Raw genomic sequence first — 19,902 nt, 5'->3', positions numbered from 1 at the left:
ACACTTTTTACTGCCTGTCCTACGCAAATACAGAGAAACCATATTTGAATAGTTCTCATAGGTTTATAATGTGTCAATAAAGCACAACTATTTCACAGCGATAAACAACCCAGATTGTTTCTCTTGCTAAACAGGATATCAGATTTCACAGTTTAACATGGTTCACCAGCTGCTAATTCACAGCTTTAGAAACAATACCTTTCAGGTAAATAAGCCTAAACACTTAGCTTTGTGGGCTACCAAAATATGCACTTTTATTGACATAACAGCAATAGGGAAACAACACAGACAGCAAAGAGAATAATGTGAACCAGCTGATCACAGTCTTTAACAAATTTGACATTGTATAAAGAGGCCTATTAATAAAAAGAAATAGGCACTATTTGACAGTAATCAGTTAAAGTATAAAATACTTATAAAATACTCTGGGGAGTTTTCAATCACTTTCAATAATAAACCTTTAAAAATAACTTCTCAAAGATTTTAACAGTAAGAAAAAAAAGTTAACAAGAAGAAAGTAACAAAATTGCCAAAAAATAAAAGCAGGAGTGCAGAATATAGAAGAAGACGCAAGGAGCAGACAAAAACAAAATGATTACTGTATGTAAAAACCTTTCTGAAGAAGAGAAGGTTTTGAGTCTAGATTGAAATGCTGTCAGGGAAGGTGACTCTCTGATATCTTTTGGAGATCGAATTCCAGAGCTCCGGGGCATAGCGAGAGAAGGCCCTGTCTCCCACAGAATGTAAATGAGAGATGAACAGGAGACCAGAATCAGACGAACGAAGCTTGCAAGGCCGGAAGTAGGACAGCAGTAAATCAGATAGGTGCTGAGGACAAGAGGACACCCCCTTTCTCAGGGTAGGAGAGGTGTATTTATCCTTAATTCCAAGAGATTTTCAAACATTTTTGAGAGAGAGTAATACAGATATGGGAGCCCTTAGGCTAACTGGGTAGTAAGTGTAGCAAGCTTAACTCAACTGGCAATTTGACTTTTCTACCTGCATCCAAGCAAAATTCCCTCAATGGAATAAAGACAAATATTCCTCATTTGGCAGAATACATCGCACATCAATGTAGGTTATTCCCAGCTATCACTTAACATTCCTATAACATTTTCTTTCTGTACCCAGAGGATCTGCCTACTTATAAACGCCCAAGCAGCCTTTCAAAAATGTCATCCATAATGTAAACCACTGTATCCCAGCACAAAGCATAACTACAGTAAATAACCACTTCTTCAAATTCAACCTCTACATTCACCTGTCCAGTAACTCCTTTGACCACAATAAAAATAAAACAGTGAGATTTCCCCCAGCCTAGAAAACATAAAGCTCTTTGCTTCTGTAAGCATACAGCTCAGGTATTAGTATGTTTGTAAGGACCAAAGAAGAGGTGTTTTTTTTAATAAACCAGATAAAGTCTTCTTTATTTAAACCAGCGATTTTCAACATGAAACCTGATTTTCAGGTTGACGGAGTAGAAAATAGCAAATTACAAAAATTAGTCAATGGGAGGCTATCACAACCATAGACTTACAAATTGTAGATGAGCGTGTTCATGCATTGCTCAGAAGAAGGTGGCCTGGCAAGCAGCACTGGTTTGGCTGTTAGATATGATTAGAGGAACAGATGCAGCAGCAGACTGTGGTACAAGTGTCTTCTATTAGATTTGATGGACTGAAGAATTCTGTTTTTACTGAGAAATGTAAATGAGCATATAATTTAGGAGTTACCCGATGAACAATCGCAAGGGGTCTCAAGAGGTTTAAAATTTAACCCTAATTGACCCTAATTTTGCAGAGAATGGACATTTGAACGCACAAAGTAATATGAGATGCCTTTGAGTTCAAAATGGTTTGAAGCATGTGGAGGAAGAAAAAGAAAAACAATAGGGGGTGAGTCTTTTAATTTTAACCTCCTAAGACATGAAAGATCGGGTTCTTCTGTGCTATTTGAAAGGTATCTATAATGTAGTAGGAGGGTACACAGTTAAAGCAAGGCTCTGAAGTACTTTAATTCACAAACGTCTTCACCTTTTAGTCGAGTATTCTTGTTTACTCAGTATGTGTTATATAATTTTATATACTGTATATACACACAACATTAAGATTACATTTTGTCCATTTTTTTAAAGTCCTTCATTCAAAGTGAGATGAGACTTGCATTTTCTACCAAAAATGCATTTTTTTCCCCCAATTTTTTACAATTTTGAATTGTAACTGTTTACAGTTCATTAAAAGCACCCGATATAATGAGATGTTATCCATGCAACATTAGGGTCTGTATCTGAAGAGATATTGCACTGTTCATCCAGTTTGTCTTGTTTTTTTTTTGCATAATAAGTACAAAGGCACAATAAGAGAAATAAAATCTTTAAAAGATGCACACATTTTAATGAGAGGTGTGTGGTTCATTGACAGACACCTCCCAAAAGACAGAGGGCTACATCACTCTAATAGGCTCATACTGTAACAACACTGTTATAAGTGCTTTCATAAAATCTAGTGAATAAACCAAAATAACTATGGCACAATGTGTTTGTTAAGATGTCCATAACCAAAGCTCTTGGCACTTAAAAGTAAACACTAGTGCCAATCTAGTGTCAATATTCTTGTAAAGTATACAAAATTACCATCCATTTTCTCTGAAGAAATTTGCTTCTCATTGTCTAACAAATACACACCTAGCTCAGTACCATAGCTACTATAGTAAAAGAGAAGCATTTACTAGGGTCTCCTGTTTTTTTTTTCCATTCAGATAAAAAGACAACAGGTTCCATAGCATAAGGTCATTTTTATAGCTCTTCTCCAGCAGAAATCAACCCCTCAGATCAGAAACAGGATTAACATAGAAAAATGGATGGCTACTGAACAAAATGGAAATTTGCAGAACTATTATACAGTAACTTAAAGGTGATAACTAGGAAATAACGTCACTTCACGACAACTGACAACAGAAAATATCATCACAACAGTCTGAGATAAATTTTGCCCTGTTTTCATAACTGACTAATACACTAATACCATTTCACTGTATGACCAAGCAGCAGTATAATTTAAATGAATCATTAAATGATAGAGAAATATTATAAGGGTTGCTAATTACCTTTATGCCAGGACTTGAGAATCCCTGGATCAACAAGTTGTTGCACCACAACCACTAGAGGGCAATGTAGGTATGGAGGGCAGGGGCTATTTAACACAGTTCATCAAATCCCTTTCCACCAGGGGCCCTGCTAAAATTCTATTGTCTGCTTATGCGATTGTGAGACCCTTCCTCCTTGCAATTAGCTAATTAAAGTAACTGTGGTAACAAACCTCAACAGTCAGATACACTGTGAGAGAACCATATGGAGGTGACGAGATAATCTGTTTGTCTTCCATTAGGGTTAGACAGGGGAAAACTCTTATAAACTCCCTCTTGGCTGAATCAATTACACTCACCGAGTAGTAAAACGTATTCTACTTTGTCATTCCACAGACCAAGCTGTTCAATAAATTATTACTTAGTTCAGAATAAAAAATATTTGATAAAGAGAATTACTGTATAGCATCATTTTATAATGAAGACAGCAGGGAATATTTACCAGAATGTCTGCAGACAGCCTGAAAAGAGATGGCCTCCTACAATTTAATTAGGAATAGCAGTATGTAAAGCCATAAACTTTAACAGGGTAATGTTTGGAAAAGCAACATATATTTTCCAAAATAATGTCACAGTTGTATTCCATCTGTGCAGAACTTCTGAAAATTCCCGTTAGAGATTTTACAAAATATTTTTTCCATCTTGCATATGCATGGTGGTCTTCACATGGACAAAGGAAATGTCTACCTAACAGAGCTCACAGAAGGGTGAACTTAGCAAGTTCATAGTTTGGCCATACATGAAGAAAAGGTAGCTGCACTCATTTGTCTTGTGAGTTATGTGAATAAATTATGAGCAGAATTGATCAAAACTCTAAAAATATGATATGCCAGGCTTTACGTGTATTTCTGTAACATTGTCCTTTCATATTTTGAATAATTACAATATTAACTATTAACTTTGTTCTTAGGTCACTTGGAATAATTTGCATTCCTGTGAAGTACAAAATGTGGATATTTTCAGATCTATATGAACAACACATATTTTAGGAAACCACATTTTTGTACTGTATAGCGTATGGCAATCTAAAAAACGCTCTCAGTTTATCAAAAGATATAAACTGTGAGCTGTCTGTTGCTTTGCTACATTATTTGCAAAGAAAGCCTGGATCCATATTACTGTGTTATTCAGCTTCCTATCTGGAAATGAAGTCGGTCAATATTGTCTTTTGAAAAAGTTTCTTTAAAACACCCGCTATTAAATTGAAATGCCCTGACTGCATGAGTAACAGTCCTAAGTACTTTCAAGTTAGCAGCCCGGACAATCTGTTCTCTCAAAATTATTGACTTAATCTGTTTGAACTTGAGCCCTACTTTTCCCTCATTAAACCTCCTTCTGTGGCTAAAACTGAATGTCGAACAATTATTGTAGCAACAGTTTCAAATGCCCATGTTTCTTTCAAAAGTTGATGGATTTCAATGGAGCACGATTGGTAGACAGCAGCTGCTCTAATTTGAGAATAAAGACCATCGTCTTTGTTCCTGCGGGTCTCCCTTCCATAAAGAACTACCCCCCCCCCCCCCCCCCCTTTTTTCGATTCTTTTGAAACTCACATTAGAGACGAAGATCGACCCTTGAAAGAGTTGCACCAAGATAGATGGATCTTAAGCTCCGAACCCTTCTGCCGCTTTTCAATTGCAATTTGTTTCATTGATTTAAATGCTGGTCGTACAACAGCTGGGTCTAAGACCTGAGCGAAACGTGTGCATTGTCGGAGCCCTGCCTCTCGCCCTCAATACCTGGTCTTAGTGATTATTATAATACCGAGAACAATGGTTTTGAACGCATGTTCCCAATAAGAGGAACCCAGGCATTTTAAATCGGATTACGGGTGCGTTGGAAAGGGTCTAAAAGGGATCTGTGCCCTATCCTTACAAAGTTCTCTGCGTTTCTCTGTTTTGGAAGAGTTAGCAATCAGTCCTCTCAAAAGTTAATCATTGTTTTAATTTTCAAATGTTCTAGATATTACCTAAGAAATTGTTTTCTCGTTCTTGTGGAAATACTTTTTTGAGTAAGTATAAAAATAGCTGTAGAGACAGCCGATGAGTGCTCCGTCTAGTTATCTTCCTATTCCTTACCTACAAACCAAGAGGTTATCGGGGTTAACATCACTAAAATCTATATGAATGTATGTGGACTCAGTTATCACAAGCAAATATCGTATAACCTTAAAGCAAAACCTACAAGACAAAAACTTGCTAAAAAAAAATCTAGACAACATTTTTTTTCAGACATTCCAATATCAATGAGTTTTAGCTGTATGTTTTATTTCAATGAAGATCTATAAACAGTAATAACTGCACGTACCTAATACAGTACGTATTAGGTATGTCGGCGTGTGATTCATTGATTTAGTAGATGGAAACTCTGTCCCAGTGACTTCAAAGCGTTATCAAAGCGAGACAGGATATTTAGTGTTTGTGGTGTCATGTATGAGGCTTACTGAAAAAAATAGAGCTCGATGGGACTCCTACAGGAACACACCCGCAAATCTCACACCCTCACATCACTACAAATTACACTGCACATAGCAATGGGGTTCGGAAAACGCTATAGGGCATCTAGATAAGCAAATACTGCATTTGAATTAAATGATAACAAAGACATTAACAAATATGCATTGAACCTTCATCCAACCTAAGTTAAGATGAATACGTGCTACTACAGTTTGCAAGTATCTTTGTATGGTTTAATGGTGCTTTTGACTGTAACAGTCTACCTAAACAGGAATTTTTAAATTGGTTTGAAGATTTAGTTGACTTAAATGGTTACATGAAATACTATATAGTTTTGACTGCCGTTTCACTGTTACCAAAACTACAAATATTACTTAGTACTTAAGATTTACTTTCTGCATCAGTAGTGACCGAAATATACTGCTGTTGGTAAACATATTACTGCCTTTGCAAGACTGGATACTGCTATATACTTTTACGAGTGTTGCAAAAGCAAATTTTTGTGGTTTGAAATACAACTGTTTAGAATTTATATAGAAATATTGTACTTTATGTAACAAAGTCACCATAATGTGCCTTTAACAGTTTGCTTTAATTAGCTGAATTTACAAGCATGACTATTGCAAATATCCAAATTAATAAGAGAAAGTACATACAAGTATGTGATTTGATATAAAAAATGTACAGTAGTCTCAGTTGAGTCGGCCAGACATTACAATAATACACACATAAGAAGGATGATGCAAATATTGAATGACTGAAATGCAATATATACTGTACTGTAGATTTTGTGAGGTTGGCAAAAACCAGTAGCCTACTTTGATACATTTACTTCAGATCAGTTCAGGGGAAGTTCAGTTCAGATCAGATCAGGGGAAGTTTTTTTATGTAACCTTATGAAAATACTGTCATTTTGTGGCACAACTATTTCTATACTTTTATAGTTAACTATAAATATTTAACAATATGTTTTCCAATTCAAATCATGCTAGAACTGAACACACCTGGTCTATGTATTTAGCTCCTTTTAGTTCTTTCATCAATGAATGCTTAACAACCAAAGATGTGATGTTAATGTATTGGTTTTGTGCATTTAGGGAGTGAAAATACCAAGTTTTTTCAAAGCCTTTTTTCTACACAAAATGAGTTTTTGTAAAAAACACTAGAATATAGAACAGAATGTCTCTAATTTTCCAGTCAACTACACCACATCCTAAGATATTAAGTCATACACTGACCCAAAATCTGGTGTATAAGACATATAAGACATACAGAATTCTGATAATTGAAAAATAAATAATAATAAAGCTACTGGGTCATGTTTCAGACACTTTGAGTTCATGAAATGAAGATGAGAGCCATTACCTTTTTCATAATTTAAGATTTCAAAAACTGGTGTTTCCTGAATTTCTGGAATATGTTTTCGACATTCACATTTAAAAAGGCTTGAAGCAAACTAAACGCCAATAATAGTGTCATAAACATGAGAAATTTAAAAAGTTCATAATTATCAAGGGCCACCTCACAGATCTTTAGGTTCCTGGTTTAAGTATAGCATGGGGCAACTTCTATGTGAAGTTTGCATGTTCTCTGCATTTTTAGTTTGGGTTTACCCGGAGTCCACTGCTTTCCTTCTGCATTCTAAAGGCAAATTGGCTGGGTTAATTGGAGTCTCTGAACTTTGGGTGTATGTGTGTCATGTGAAGGATAGGTGTCCTATCCCAGGATGTAGTCTTATCATTCACTCTATGTTTTTAAGATAAGAGCTAACTTCTGTTCCCCTCAGACATTGTAGACTGTAACTGTCAGTATTTGGAGCAATAAGGACAATTAGCCGTATTTACATAGTGCTTTTAATCCCAAAAGATCCCAAAGTGCTTTATGTGTAGGATGAGACCTGCTTAATCCACAATTGTGGTTCTCCAAGAGCCCCAGTACATTGCAGATCAGCTACAGAATTGAGACATTGCTTCACCAGTTGATAAGGGGAACTTTTGCGAAGCAGGGGGAATGGAGTAAGGAAACTACTTTCCTGAATAGTGCCACGTGATCTCTAATAACCCAGTAGTTAGCCCAGTAGTTATCTTTTTAACACCTCATGTGAAGGATGGCACCTTCTACAGCACATTGTTCTCCAGTCACTGTACTGGGGGCATTGGTTTTTGGAAATTCTCCTCCAGAAGGAAAAGCACCACCTACTGGTCCACCGACACTTTCATCAGCAGTTAATTGGAGCTGGGATTTGCATGATAAAGTTGAAGTGAGGTGCAGGCACAACATTTTGGTGAAATAAATGTAACATCCAAAGATCCTAAACATTGAATGATTCATCTGAGTTTTTTCCACCGACCATACTTGACCCCTTATAGAAGCTCTCATGAGGCTTGTTCCGAGCCCGTTGGTGTACATCCTGCCATCCTGTGGGCACCATTTCACACCTGTGTTAGTCATATCCTGATGTGGTTATGCTTTAACGAACAGATTTCTTCCTCTGTGTTCGCTTTTCAAAACAAGGATATTGCTTTCTCTCCCCGAAGACGTTTCTTTCTAAATAGCGAGCAGAAACGAGTTTAGTCGGCCGGTCTAAAACAAAAAAAGGAAATAAACCTTCGGCGCTGGTTTGGGAACCCCCGCGTTCTGTCTCCTGACATTGCTGGACGCTGTCCTATCTTGATATTATTTATAAGGAGCTGTGAACTTCTCAGGTCCAGGGAGGAGGAGGAGGTGTTGGGGTTTAGGCGTGGACCACGGCAGCTGAAACGGCCGTATACATGCTGCAATCGTGCCTGTATCACACGCTATTGGCGATCTTTTAAGGGGAAAGGTGGAGGAGGCTGTGGCGATGACTATAGGAACTGGTGTGGAGGCTCTTGAGTTCTACTGTCCTGTTCTCGCTTGGTTCTGATTTTGAGGAATTTAAGCCAATAAACAGAGAAAGCATTACCGTCTATTCCAAATTGATCCTAAAACCGCCTCGAGAGGAACACGCTATAAAATATGATCACTTATCGCAGACATATTTTATATCACTACCAAAACGTCAGGTTTGAGAATTGGCTATAGAGAACTCAAAAGCGAGAGCATTCTGGAAGGGTTAGAAATTATTTGATAAGATTATTCTTTTATTCCATTTTTTCCTCAGCTCTCGTGAAACCTGTGTTGCTTAAGTTAAAGTGCGCTTTTTTGCAGCAGGCGATTTGATTTTAATATACGACGTGCACGGTACCGCGGAGTCTTTAACGATTTCCTTCACTCGTTTAATTGAAAGTAGAGATTGTGGTCTTTCCTCTCAGATTCGACTGTATTTCTTGGTATTGTGCAATCATTTTTTTTTCCCCTGAAACGGGGGCAGAACTCGGGGTCGAAATATCCACCACGCTGCAGCACAATAACACTCAGTCTTGGAAGTATTCCGGATTTTCCTTATCTCGGATGCGGCTTATCTAATTTATGAGCTATACTCCAGTGCAAGACAAGGGGACTTAAAGAAAGGGTGGGGTTTGCATCGTCCGACCTCCCCGTCTCTTGAATATTCACGAGACGCATGCGTCCTCACCCCCCCTCACTCCCCAAACGTGCTGTATAGATGGAACAGTCACTCGCAGACGGCGTTTTCTTAGCTCGTGTGTATTGTGTTGCAGCTGATTAGCAAAAAAAGAATAAGAACAATAATAATAAAGGCTGCAGAAGGATAAAGTGATAAAAGGAGGCAGGCTGTTTTGCATTTGAAATCTGTGCTTTACTGAAAAAAAAGTGTTGTTCTCCACTCGTGCATGTTCAAATCGGAGGAGTATATTAGAGCCGTGAGTCGGCCGGAGTTTTAGTTTCAAAGCAAGCAGCAACACCAGAAAGAAGAGGCATGATTTTAAAACGGAGTTCATTCCTTGCTGCTCTTTCTTTGCACGTCGTTTTATTTTGCTTGCGAGCCAAGGTACGTGGAAAGTTTCCTTGTGAAAGCTGGTTGCATTTCTGTGTACGGGATTCACGCTTAGCATTTTTCTTTTATATTTTTTTTCTCATGTCTGGCTCGGAAAGCCCTTCTTTTTTGACTGAAGACCGTGATTTCACTTTGCGCTGTCACCTGATTTTATTCTAAACAACTTGTGTCGGCGGACATTTGAACTCGGATGGCTCTTTTTTGGGGATATTTTTCTTTAGGGAAGACTTTTAAGGGGCTCCGATTCGGATAACTTCTAAATCTTGCGGCAAGAAGCAGTGCTCAGTTGTTCAAAAAAAGACGTTTCGCTTATAGCTGTGTTGCTTATTTAGACGTAACGCAATTCTCTCACCAAGAACGTATGTCTAACCTGCTTTTTTATTCTTTTTCTTTTTTTAACAGGTGTCGCTAGCATCAGGGTCGTTCGAGCTGCAGATCTTATCGATGCAGAATGTGAATGGCGAGTTACAAAACGGGATGTGTTGCGATGGCACTAGGAATGCAGCAGACCGAAAATGCATGAGAGATGAATGTGATACTTATTTCAAAGTCTGCTTGAAGGAATACCAGTCCAGGGTTTCTGCTGAGGGGGCATGCAGCTTCGGATCTGGATCTACGTCTGTCATCGGGGGAAATACATTTTCTTTGAAGAACATCAAGCGGAATGAGAAATCCAGGATAGTATTGCCTTTCACTTTTGCTTGGCCGGTGAGTGGATTGGTATACCCATATTTCTTATTTCTGATAATGCCTTAGCTAATGGGTTATGGGTGTCAAGCGCTTTACCAACTCCCCAGTTCATTGGGGATCGGGGGGTGTAAACGCTGCGGTTCGTTTTTTTTCTCTCCAGCTGGTACATAGCCCGCGTTCGAGTTGCGGGGATGATCTTTTTTTTTTAAACCTATGACCAATCGACTGGTTGAAAAGTCAACGCTTTTCCTGTGTGAAACCAAAGTTGTGAGTTCGTGACGCTGTCAGGACGTTTTGTGGGGCTGATGTGTGTGTTGAGGGAGGTCGGACTGCTTGCGATCGCCAGGTAGCTGGTGAGCCGGAGCCCCAACATCACCAGTTGGCAATCCAATACATGTGCTGTAAGGTCGTGCACTACGGTGAGATCTTGTACTTTTCTCACCTAGGCAGCTTATTTATACACCCCCCCGCAAACTCTGGTCTCAAGGACTAAGTGTTCGCGATATTTTTACGATATCACAGAAAAAGAAAAGTCAAAGCATTTTGAAGTCAAAGCCGCGAGAAGGCAGAACAAGGTACTGCGGTTCTCACCCAGTCATACTTTTATATTTTAGATTTGTATTTTTAACCATGTCGAGGTTCCTCTGCCGACTGGTTAATGAGGAATTTCTTTACAGTGAGTGGTCAGAACATGTGAATTAGTCAGCTCTGAACTGCGGAGGGTCAAGTCATTGGTGGCCCGACTAACTAATGACATAGCAGAACAGAGCTGATGAAGTACGGTTAGAAGCAGTTACAAAGTTAACGTATTTGTGCCATTTAGCTTGGCATTCATTATTTAAAAACCTTTTGAAAGGAACCGAGTTTATTTAAAATGCGACTTGTCGGTCCTGTTAGTGACTTTCAGCTTTTGCTGAACGCACAGAAGGAGGGGGAAACCTAAAGGAAACGTTAAGACTCTAGATTTCGCGAAAATAGCCCTGCATTATCATTCTGTCTGAAAAATACACAGCGTGTTACTTACTTATCGTAAAAAAAATAAATAAAAGGGAATTCTAGACTTTGGCGTGACCGTTTGTTGTTACTAAAATTTTCCTATAATTTTACGTTGTTGCAAATGTTTAACAAGCAGGGTTTGCCGGATTTATTTTCGCACGTTTCACCCGCCCCCTGTGTTTTGCAGTGTTAATGAAATGTGGGGTCTGGTGCTGCGAAGCGGTTGTTTCTTTCAGTTCAGGCCCCGGACTGGTGGACTCGCTGAGGAAGTGGTGTTCAGGGATGTTTGCCTTTCGTGCAGAAGAAGTTAACTGCCCAAACAATGGCGTAAGGTGTTTTGAAACGCCTTTAGCACTGGGTTATAAAAACACCTGGGTTATCTGCCTGAAGTTGAGCTAACAATACAGAAGGAGGAAGCAACACTTAAGCATTAGAAGCTGGAAACTGGGTTTAAATAGAATTTACCTCCAAGACCTGAGATTTTCATAGAGAGAAAGAGTGCTGTCCCCCTGTGAGTCTAAACGAGAGCTTCTCGCCGACCTGCGGGCGGCTTATTGCAGTTGTAGACTTCGTGTGAGTTCATGAATTAGTGCGCACACAAATTGCTTTGGTCAGATCGGAGTATTATCGCGGAGCGCGTTGAATTCTTCACCGAGTCGTGCCGTTCACCTGAATCAAAAACGCGGAAAAGATACTTTTCATTGCCACCCCAAGCATGACTTAAACAGAGTATCGAATTTTCCATAGACCATAACTTCCTCGCTGTGTCCAAACGCGTTTGTAATGTTATATTGTACAAGTCAGTCGCACCAACGTGCTACCCCGCTCAGCTGGTATGTAATAGAAGCACGAGCAATAAAAAAGCCCACCATTAAAAGGAGCGCGTCTGTAGTAAGGGGATGGTTTTCCATATTGCAAAAGAATTATAAGTGCTGTGTGTCGTTGTAAGGTTTATGCTGGTACAATAATGCTGCTGGGAGATGAAACTGCGTTTTTTTTTTTGGGGGGGGGGAAGGGAGAGTATTTATCATCAAATCTATCAGGGGGTAACTTTTTAATGAGGAAATTATTCCCAACATTAATTTACTATTGCGGCTGGAGGAGGATTAGCTGTTGAAAAGATGCATTCCTGGCAATGAGATCATATTGTTATAAAAAGGCCTGTTTCCCTGGCAACTTTTTTTTTAATACCCCAATTTTTTTCAGACCTGCTCCAATATTCCTTTATTGAGGAGACTAATTAGACATTGTCATCTTGCATACTTCCTTTTCCACAGGACTTTTACCTAGCAATTTGGGTCATAATAGGCAACACTGGGATTGCCGTTTAATTGTCTAATTGGAAACTAGAGTGGATTTGGGGAGCCGAGCAAAAAATATCGCGCTTTTGAGAATGGCGTAAAAAAAAACAGCTATTTTGTAAATGCTTGTTTTGCATGTGCCTTTTTAAAGTTGCGGTACCTATTCTGCCGTATGGGATTGTGAGTGCCCTAGTCGTGAATGATGTATGGGGCGGCGGTGGGCAGTAAATGGGCTAAAATGATTGAAGGCTTGAATACGTTGCTAGGTAACAGACGAGCATGGAAAAGCAACTGAGTGCACCTGCAATGACTGGATTGATTTCAAGGAACCGAGTTCTAAAAGGAACCAAAACTCCGCTGCTTGTTTCCTCGAAGAAGAAAGAAAGAGAGAATAAAAGGGGAAGGGGGAGGGTTTTTTTTTTAAAAAGTCTATGAATTGATATTGGAAATAAAGGGTTGTAATGAGGGGAGCAAACTCACAAGTCGGTGAAATTTTGTGCGTTCTGTGCAGCTGCAGACGCGAGCACCTCTGGATTCATTTCGCGTTTATTTTAATCAGAATTGTAGAAAGCGCCGCTGGAACGAGACATTGTGCGCCTTGCAAATTGCATGTAATTAGTGGCGGATGAGGTTCAGGTGGGATTACCTGTTTAAAAATAGGACTTGTCTTATAATGTTGATGCTGGGGAAATCTAATTGCACGAAAACAGATTTTTTTTATCTCAATGTTTAAAGAGTTAAAGGATGTTTTCTTTTATAGAGCAATCGAGCAAATTAGCAAAATTGTAGGTCTGTTTTGTGGCTTTGGGTGGGTGGGTCTAAATTTCCCTGGGAAAGCTGGTAACTCAGTCAATCTGTCTTCTCCTTACCCATTTTGTTTTAGGGTTTAATACAGTACAGTCTGTTTAACAGTGATGATAAGATTTAGCTGTAACTGCTTAACCTTTAAATGCAGCCATGTTCAGACAGCACACTGTGAGGTTTCTCATTGGTTTGTCTTTTAAATCAACTAAAAGACAGATATCTTCTTTCAAGACTAATTTGGTAACAGCTGCTCTTGTTTCTCAGTTTTCTCTATCAGTAAGCTATCATTGGTTAATAGCTTCTTCATTTGTGTATTGGAAACTATCTGAATTTTTTTAGGTATGAAACTTTTGGTCTCAGTACTGCCATTATGTAATGAAATTTGAATAAAGTGTAGATAGTAGTCACTTCCTGACTTTGTAGATATTGATCATTATGTAAAGGCACTATGTCAAATAATGTTGTTGTACAGAAGCTTTTACTTGTAGCCTGTCTTGAAGATAATTTAAAATGACAGAGGAGTTTGTGTCTGAGTTTTTCTAGTTCAAAATATTTGCTGATATGCCAGTCATTTGTATTAGCTCTGTGCACCTCACTTGCATTTTCAATGAATTACTCAGTTACAGTTAGGTTCGCCTGCTGACAGCTTTTTGCACATATCCTGAAGATGTTTTCCTATGTCTTGTACACAACTGATTTCAACAGCGAACTGTATAAATGCTTAACACTTTAAGAAAAAATGTTATTCAAGAAGAATAAGAAACGGTTCACGTTGGTTTCAAAGGTTTTACAATCCTTTCCAGCTCAGCCTGAATTAGTCAGTAGAATGGCCTCTTGTTCACACTTGCTCTTTGTGGGTGTTGTGCTTGACTGAACACCAGGTATGTCATCTTTTAACCTTAGTGCCCATTGTAACTGGTGTATTAAATGAAGCTATCAATGGGTTCTCTGAATAGGTAAAAGTAATAGAGCAACCAGGCAACCCCTGATACCTAGAAAATAGGTCCGTTGGCAACAGAGGATTATTCTTGTTCAGGTTAACATATTCTTTGGCACCCCATAAAATAGCATCTGAACACAAAGAATAAACATCAGCATCTTTGTTGCAGATCAAATCAGAGCTTGATAGGTTTTGATTTTTGTGCATTTATTGCCCGTACATTTGGAGTTTGGAGCACATTACGGTCTGGCCACCCAGACAGAAGCAGTCACAGCTGATATTAACCAAGAACAATAGCATACCCAAACTGACTGCAGTGAGGATTACAGAACATAATGGGCCCCATCCAGAAATAATGCTACTACAGGACAAGCAACAGGAAGCAGCAGTAGACTCAGCAGAGATCGGCTCTCAGACAAACCATGACCTTACTTCACATAATGGCAAATTCAGCATATTACATATTCACAGAATACTCATTATTCCAAAAGGCCTGCCTGGTCAGACTTCAGCCCCGTGTGTTGAAAGCTACACACTCAGAGTTTGTGCAGTGGTATTTTTTGTGGTTTTTGCCATTCTACAAGAGCAAGACCTCTGAAATTTAGGGCTGACCAGACTTGGTTCTGTGTCGGGGACAAAGCCTTGAAGAAAAGGATTTTGGCAGCTGTGGCAGCAATGATAGCTTTGGTTTCACAAGCCATCCTTAATGTGGCAATAAAGTGTTATCGGTTGCACTCAGTGTACAAATGTGGTATTTTCTTTTAATTAAAAAAAATATGCAGAGGTGCAGTAGTAGTCTCCATAATTTTATTAAGCCACAGGGTAAATTAATTGATTTAATTTAATTTAAAATATTTCTTATTCTGAAGAGCATTTTAAAGACATGATGAATGAGGTAGCTTTTCCTTTTTAAATAACTAGGCACATGAGCACTCTATAATTTGAACCAGTTTTCCAAAATGATCATATCAGCCTGTTATAGCATTTGCAGGGACTAAAGATGATAAACTTTCAACCGTACGTAAAAAGGCATTTGAATTGAACCTGTTTTACCCTTGAGCCCTAGTAATCATAATGTGTATTTACACATTGGTAAAATGTGTGCCTAAATAAATCTGAAAAGTTTGCAGTCGATACTGCAGCTCCTTGCCATATTCATTAGAAAAGAGAGATAGACTTGGCAGTTCCATCACCAGAGTAACCTGCACATTTATTGGCTTAAACGGTGATATAAATAAATTGCCTTCATACAGGAGAGGCATCACTACCAGTAAAGCCTTCATTCCCATTACCAACATCTGAAATTACACCATCTGAATTAGCTAAAAGATTTAGTCTGTCAAAGGCCGGGTATTCTGGCCAGCAGCTACTGCAAGCGTGTAGTTGTTGCTTCCCATACCCGAGAGTATGGTCTTGTCAAGAAGTGCAAAGTATAGTCAGAGCAGCTTAGTACCATTAAGTCTGCCATATACATTGAGGTCGAAGCAGGAGCTACTATAAGAAGAATGTGCAGGGATTACCTTGATAGGAGGTAGGGGTTTTCATTTTCTGGGCAAGTGAAATACTTATTGCAATAGAAAGTTCATGTTATTTGGCTTCTTTGCAAGAGAATCTGGAAGAGCTGTAGCATTTAACCTGGGCCTTTTGGTTATTCTGGAGATTTTCTTTCCAATACAGATATAAATGTCCACTTCTTACCTTCTTTAGGGGTTAGATGTTCAGTTCTTCTGAAATCCTGAAAACCATTGATTTGTTTTTTCCTTTAAATCAAAGGAGAAAGAAGGGTCAGTGCTGGGCATGGGAAAAAATGAACCTGGAGGCCACAGGTATTCAGAGCTGATAACCAGATAGTGAATTATGAAGTGAGATTGATTGGGGGGGAAAACTTGAACACTTGTCTGTTTCTCTCCTCTACTAACAGAGTAGCGTGTCAGGCAGTGTTAACTACTTTTTTTTCCCACTGACCGCAGTTTTAGATTTGAACTGTGTGATCGATTTAGAAAGCAGATTCCTTGTTAGTGTGTTAAAGGTATAATTAATTCTTTTATTCAAGATCCATACTCAGGTGAAAGGCCCTTTTCCAATAGTCTTGTACCTGATCTATCTTCCAGCTAACTTACTGGTGTCCCCTTGACAGTAGACACTAGAAACGTGTCCAGGCTTGTCCACGCTTACTTTATCTTTTGAAGTATTTTCCCACAGCTATCAGTAAGTGAAACCATAGATCCAATCAACAGAATGTGAAACTTGTATTTAGGCTTCGTTTCAAAAGAGGGTAGATGTTGTCAACCTTATACCATATTTTGTGGTATTTAGCTTGTAATAAGCTCAGCAGCATTACCGATAAATAAGAAAAGTTAAGCTTTCCTGCTGAAAATGTGCAAGACAGACAAGGGATTTAAACCAAACATTTAGCACTGCACCCCTTGATGGGAACACTAGTACCCTCGTTTGTGACCCTCACTGAAACAGCAGCAAGACTAGGTAACCGCGTGGTCTTGATTTAGCAGAACTACGAGCTCGGTGAAGGAGGAAAAAAAAGATCCTCCGTGCCTACATGCCGCATGAAGAGGGACACCGATGTGGAGGCAAGATGATGAAACTTGCTATAGGTAGCTTCTGTTTGTTTAGATTGGGGAAGGAGGGAAAATACGGGCTGCAGGAACAGCTGGCAGCCTTCCAAGTTGGAATGGGGAGCAGAGAGCAGTGGAGTCTTCCTTATTATTTTTGGAATTCCTTTGAGCCCTTTGTGAGACCAGCATGTTGTGTGAATGTGACAAGTAGGTGTGCAAGTGGGTCCTCCATGCTGAAGAGTCCCGGTCTTACAGAGACCTCCTCTTCTCTAGGGCAGATTTGACAAAGTTCTTTTGTCTGTTACCTGATACTTGTGAGAGCAATGACAGCCTTAAGATAGACCCAGCGTTTCAAAGAGGTGCTGAAATAAAGAGACCCTCCTGAGATGGCCCTTCCAAGGTGTCCTCACAGACCACTTCTGTGCAGCCTTCTTCAGGCATTTCTTTGCATTCATGTGTGTGAGAGGGGGAAACTAAACTCCTGTTTTATTAGTTTCCAAGCCAAGCAGCGGTACTTTGTTTTGAAATGGAACAGCAATAAAAGAAAATAGCGAACGCTAGGTGAAGTGAAATAGCCGCAGTTCCACTTCTTCTCAGAATAGAGCTCGGCATCTGTACGGATATGTGTTTATATTTTGGTGTGTGGTATTTCCGGATTAGGTACCTGAGAAGTATAAGCAGGCATTTAAGGGAGTTGAAATAAGTGAGATGTCTGTTTAGTCTGCCTGGATAAGGGGACTTGAGAGACAAGAGGATCACAAGCAGCTAAACTATAATCTGTGCCCTCAGAATACATCTGCAGTGCGTTTTTTTCCACAGGAAATAGTTTCCAAGGTCTTTATTTGCTTATAAAGTCCAGGTAATAAAGATTTTTTTTTCTTACTCCATTTTCAGATTTGTCTTTACAACAGGGGAAAAAGACATTAAGTTGCCTCAAAATAAGCTTCAAATTAAAATCCAAGGCATGCCTTAGTATTCACGTTTTCGAATGTGGGAACCTTCACTCCCTTATCTTCCCGAGAGGTGGAAGTGTTACATGTATCGCACCTTGTGGTTTAATCTATATGGAGATTGACTCCAATAGTGCAGTATTGACGCAATAAAATGTTATAAAAGCAGACCGCTTTCTGCTGGAATCTGAAGAGATTTATTTTGGACCCTGATGTCTGCCTTGTTCTTCCATAGAAAATGACTGTACATACAGCCTGGTGGACTTTATCTCTTCCAGTCACTCAGCTGTTGACCTGCCCCTTTTTTTTCTCTTTCTTCAGAGATCCTACACACTGATAGTGGAAGCCTTGGACTTCAATAATGACACTTCTAATAACAGTAAGTCCCTTTTTTATGCCGAAAATTAACTTCTGGGTTATTTGGAATTCTATTTTTTTTGTTTCACCGGTGAATGGGTTCCTGGGAAGAGCTCTTTCCTGAAAGTAAGTGTGTTGTGATGGAGGGGGGCACCGATACCACTCTCCCTACAGGTTCTCTGAAGTGAATCTTTCCAGGATCAGTTGCATTTTTCTGCAGCCCAGCAGAAATGGGCCGCAGCCTGGGAACGCACATTAACCCCCAAGCAATTTCTGGTCCGGGCCAGGATGGAAGTCCTCCTTTTCCTGTCTTGCCCTAGTTCTGCCTCTTGGCTATGTTAAAGAGAGCGTGTTGACAGGTGGGCCCGAAAGGGGGGAGAGAGAGAGAGAGCACGAGAGAGGGGAGGAGGGGTGTGCGCGTCTCGCATGATTCTGAAAAATGTTTTTATACGGTTGATGAATAATGGCAGGTGCTGGCCAGGGCCATGCAATTATACAGCCTCTGCAACAACCCCTGGGCACAGCTGTATAATGTGTCCGGCCTTGAGCCCTGTTGCCTTTCGGTTTAACGTCCAGCGTGCTGCGTTACATGCGCTCCCAAATTATTGACTCCACCAAGTGTTTCAAAAGCTGAGGCCGTTTTTTAAACAGAGGCGCTAAAGGGAAATGCAGCTTTTTTTTTTTCCTTCTGCGGCTGTTTGTGGCCTGTTTAAGATCTCCTTCTCAGGTTCCCTGGGCCTTTTATGGTGTAATATAATGATTTGATCCATTCTGAAAGCCGATGGTTAAAAAAAACGGTAATTGTTTAAAGGGAAAATTATCGAATTAGTGTGAAACTGATGTGTGTGTTTGCGTAGAGTGTTTTTTTGTATTTTACCTCTCTTGAAGAGCCATTAAGCCCTACATGTGAAAAGCTAGGAGCCGAGTTGCTGGGGAGGAGCACAGTTCAGGAGTGTTGCAGCTTGGGCTTAGAGGTTTAGTGCTTTATGATCACACTATACTTTAGATGCAGGCAAAGATAAAGCCCTAGAATAGGAACAGATTTAATAAGGCTGAAGTTCTTGCAAGAGTGTTTTTTTTTAAATATACAAGGTGTCTTGAAGGATTAGCACAGATAAATGCCTTTTATGTAGCTCTGTCAAATATTGACTTCGCTAGTCAATATTTGACAGATACTGTATAATGACTAGCCAATACAATATTTACTGTTATTTTAATGAGGTAGTGTGTTGAAATGTTGGAATTTAATGAAAACCTTTCTAATCGCAGTCTTAGGATTTGACTTGCGGGATGTTCGCATAGATGGTGATGTTAAAAACACCAAATGATTAGCAGGAACTTTGTCTGTTTTGGCACATTCTGGGAACATTAAAATTCAATTAAAGTCCTCATATAAATACCAAAGTTTTAGATATTATTATATAGACAAGTTTATTTGAAAGATTCCTCCGGAGTGCTAGCCAGATATCAAATGAAGGTCCAACATTTCTCAATGCTTCAGGGCAGTTTAATATAAAGTATAACAGTTTGCTCACAGATTCATTCTTTTACTAGAGGGGCTGGAATATTTTGGATGTTTTATGATACATCTTCACCCTACAGTCAAGTGCTTCTGGCAGAGGGTAAGAAGAAAGCGCTAGTTCGCTTCAGTCGCAGGTTGCAGCCCTTCAGTGAAATACCACAGATGTGTACAGGATTCTAGACTAAAGTGAAATATCAATTCGGTTCATAATTTAAATTTTCTCCTTTTAAGG

At 39.3% G+C, this 19,902-nt stretch overlaps 1 protein-coding gene across 1 annotated transcript in view; it reads left to right on the top strand.

The window, feature by feature from the left end:
• The first annotated feature begins 9,155 nt into the window (after positions 1-9,155).
• The window catches only part of jag1b (jagged canonical Notch ligand 1b), a 30,692-nt gene continuing 19,945 nt past the window's right edge, over positions 9,156-19,902 (top strand). Inside the window, exons 1-3 of the mRNA XM_088610198.1 lie at positions 9,156-9,531; positions 9,940-10,245; positions 18,113-18,170. Of these exons, the coding sequence (XP_088466324.1) occupies positions 9,460-9,531; positions 9,940-10,245; positions 18,113-18,170 (436 nt within the window). The 5' untranslated portion in view covers positions 9,156-9,459. The remainder of the gene's footprint in view (positions 9,532-9,939; positions 10,246-18,112; positions 18,171-19,902) is intronic.

Source organism: Lepisosteus platostomus, chromosome 17 (genome assembly GCF_059453375.1).
Source record: "Lepisosteus platostomus isolate fLepPlt1 chromosome 17, fLepPlt1.hap1, whole genome shotgun sequence".
NCBI classification, from domain to species: Eukaryota; Metazoa; Chordata; class Actinopteri; order Semionotiformes; family Lepisosteidae; genus Lepisosteus; species Lepisosteus platostomus.
Note: the sequence above shows the minus strand (reverse complement) of the source record. Positions and strands in the feature narration are given on the sequence as shown.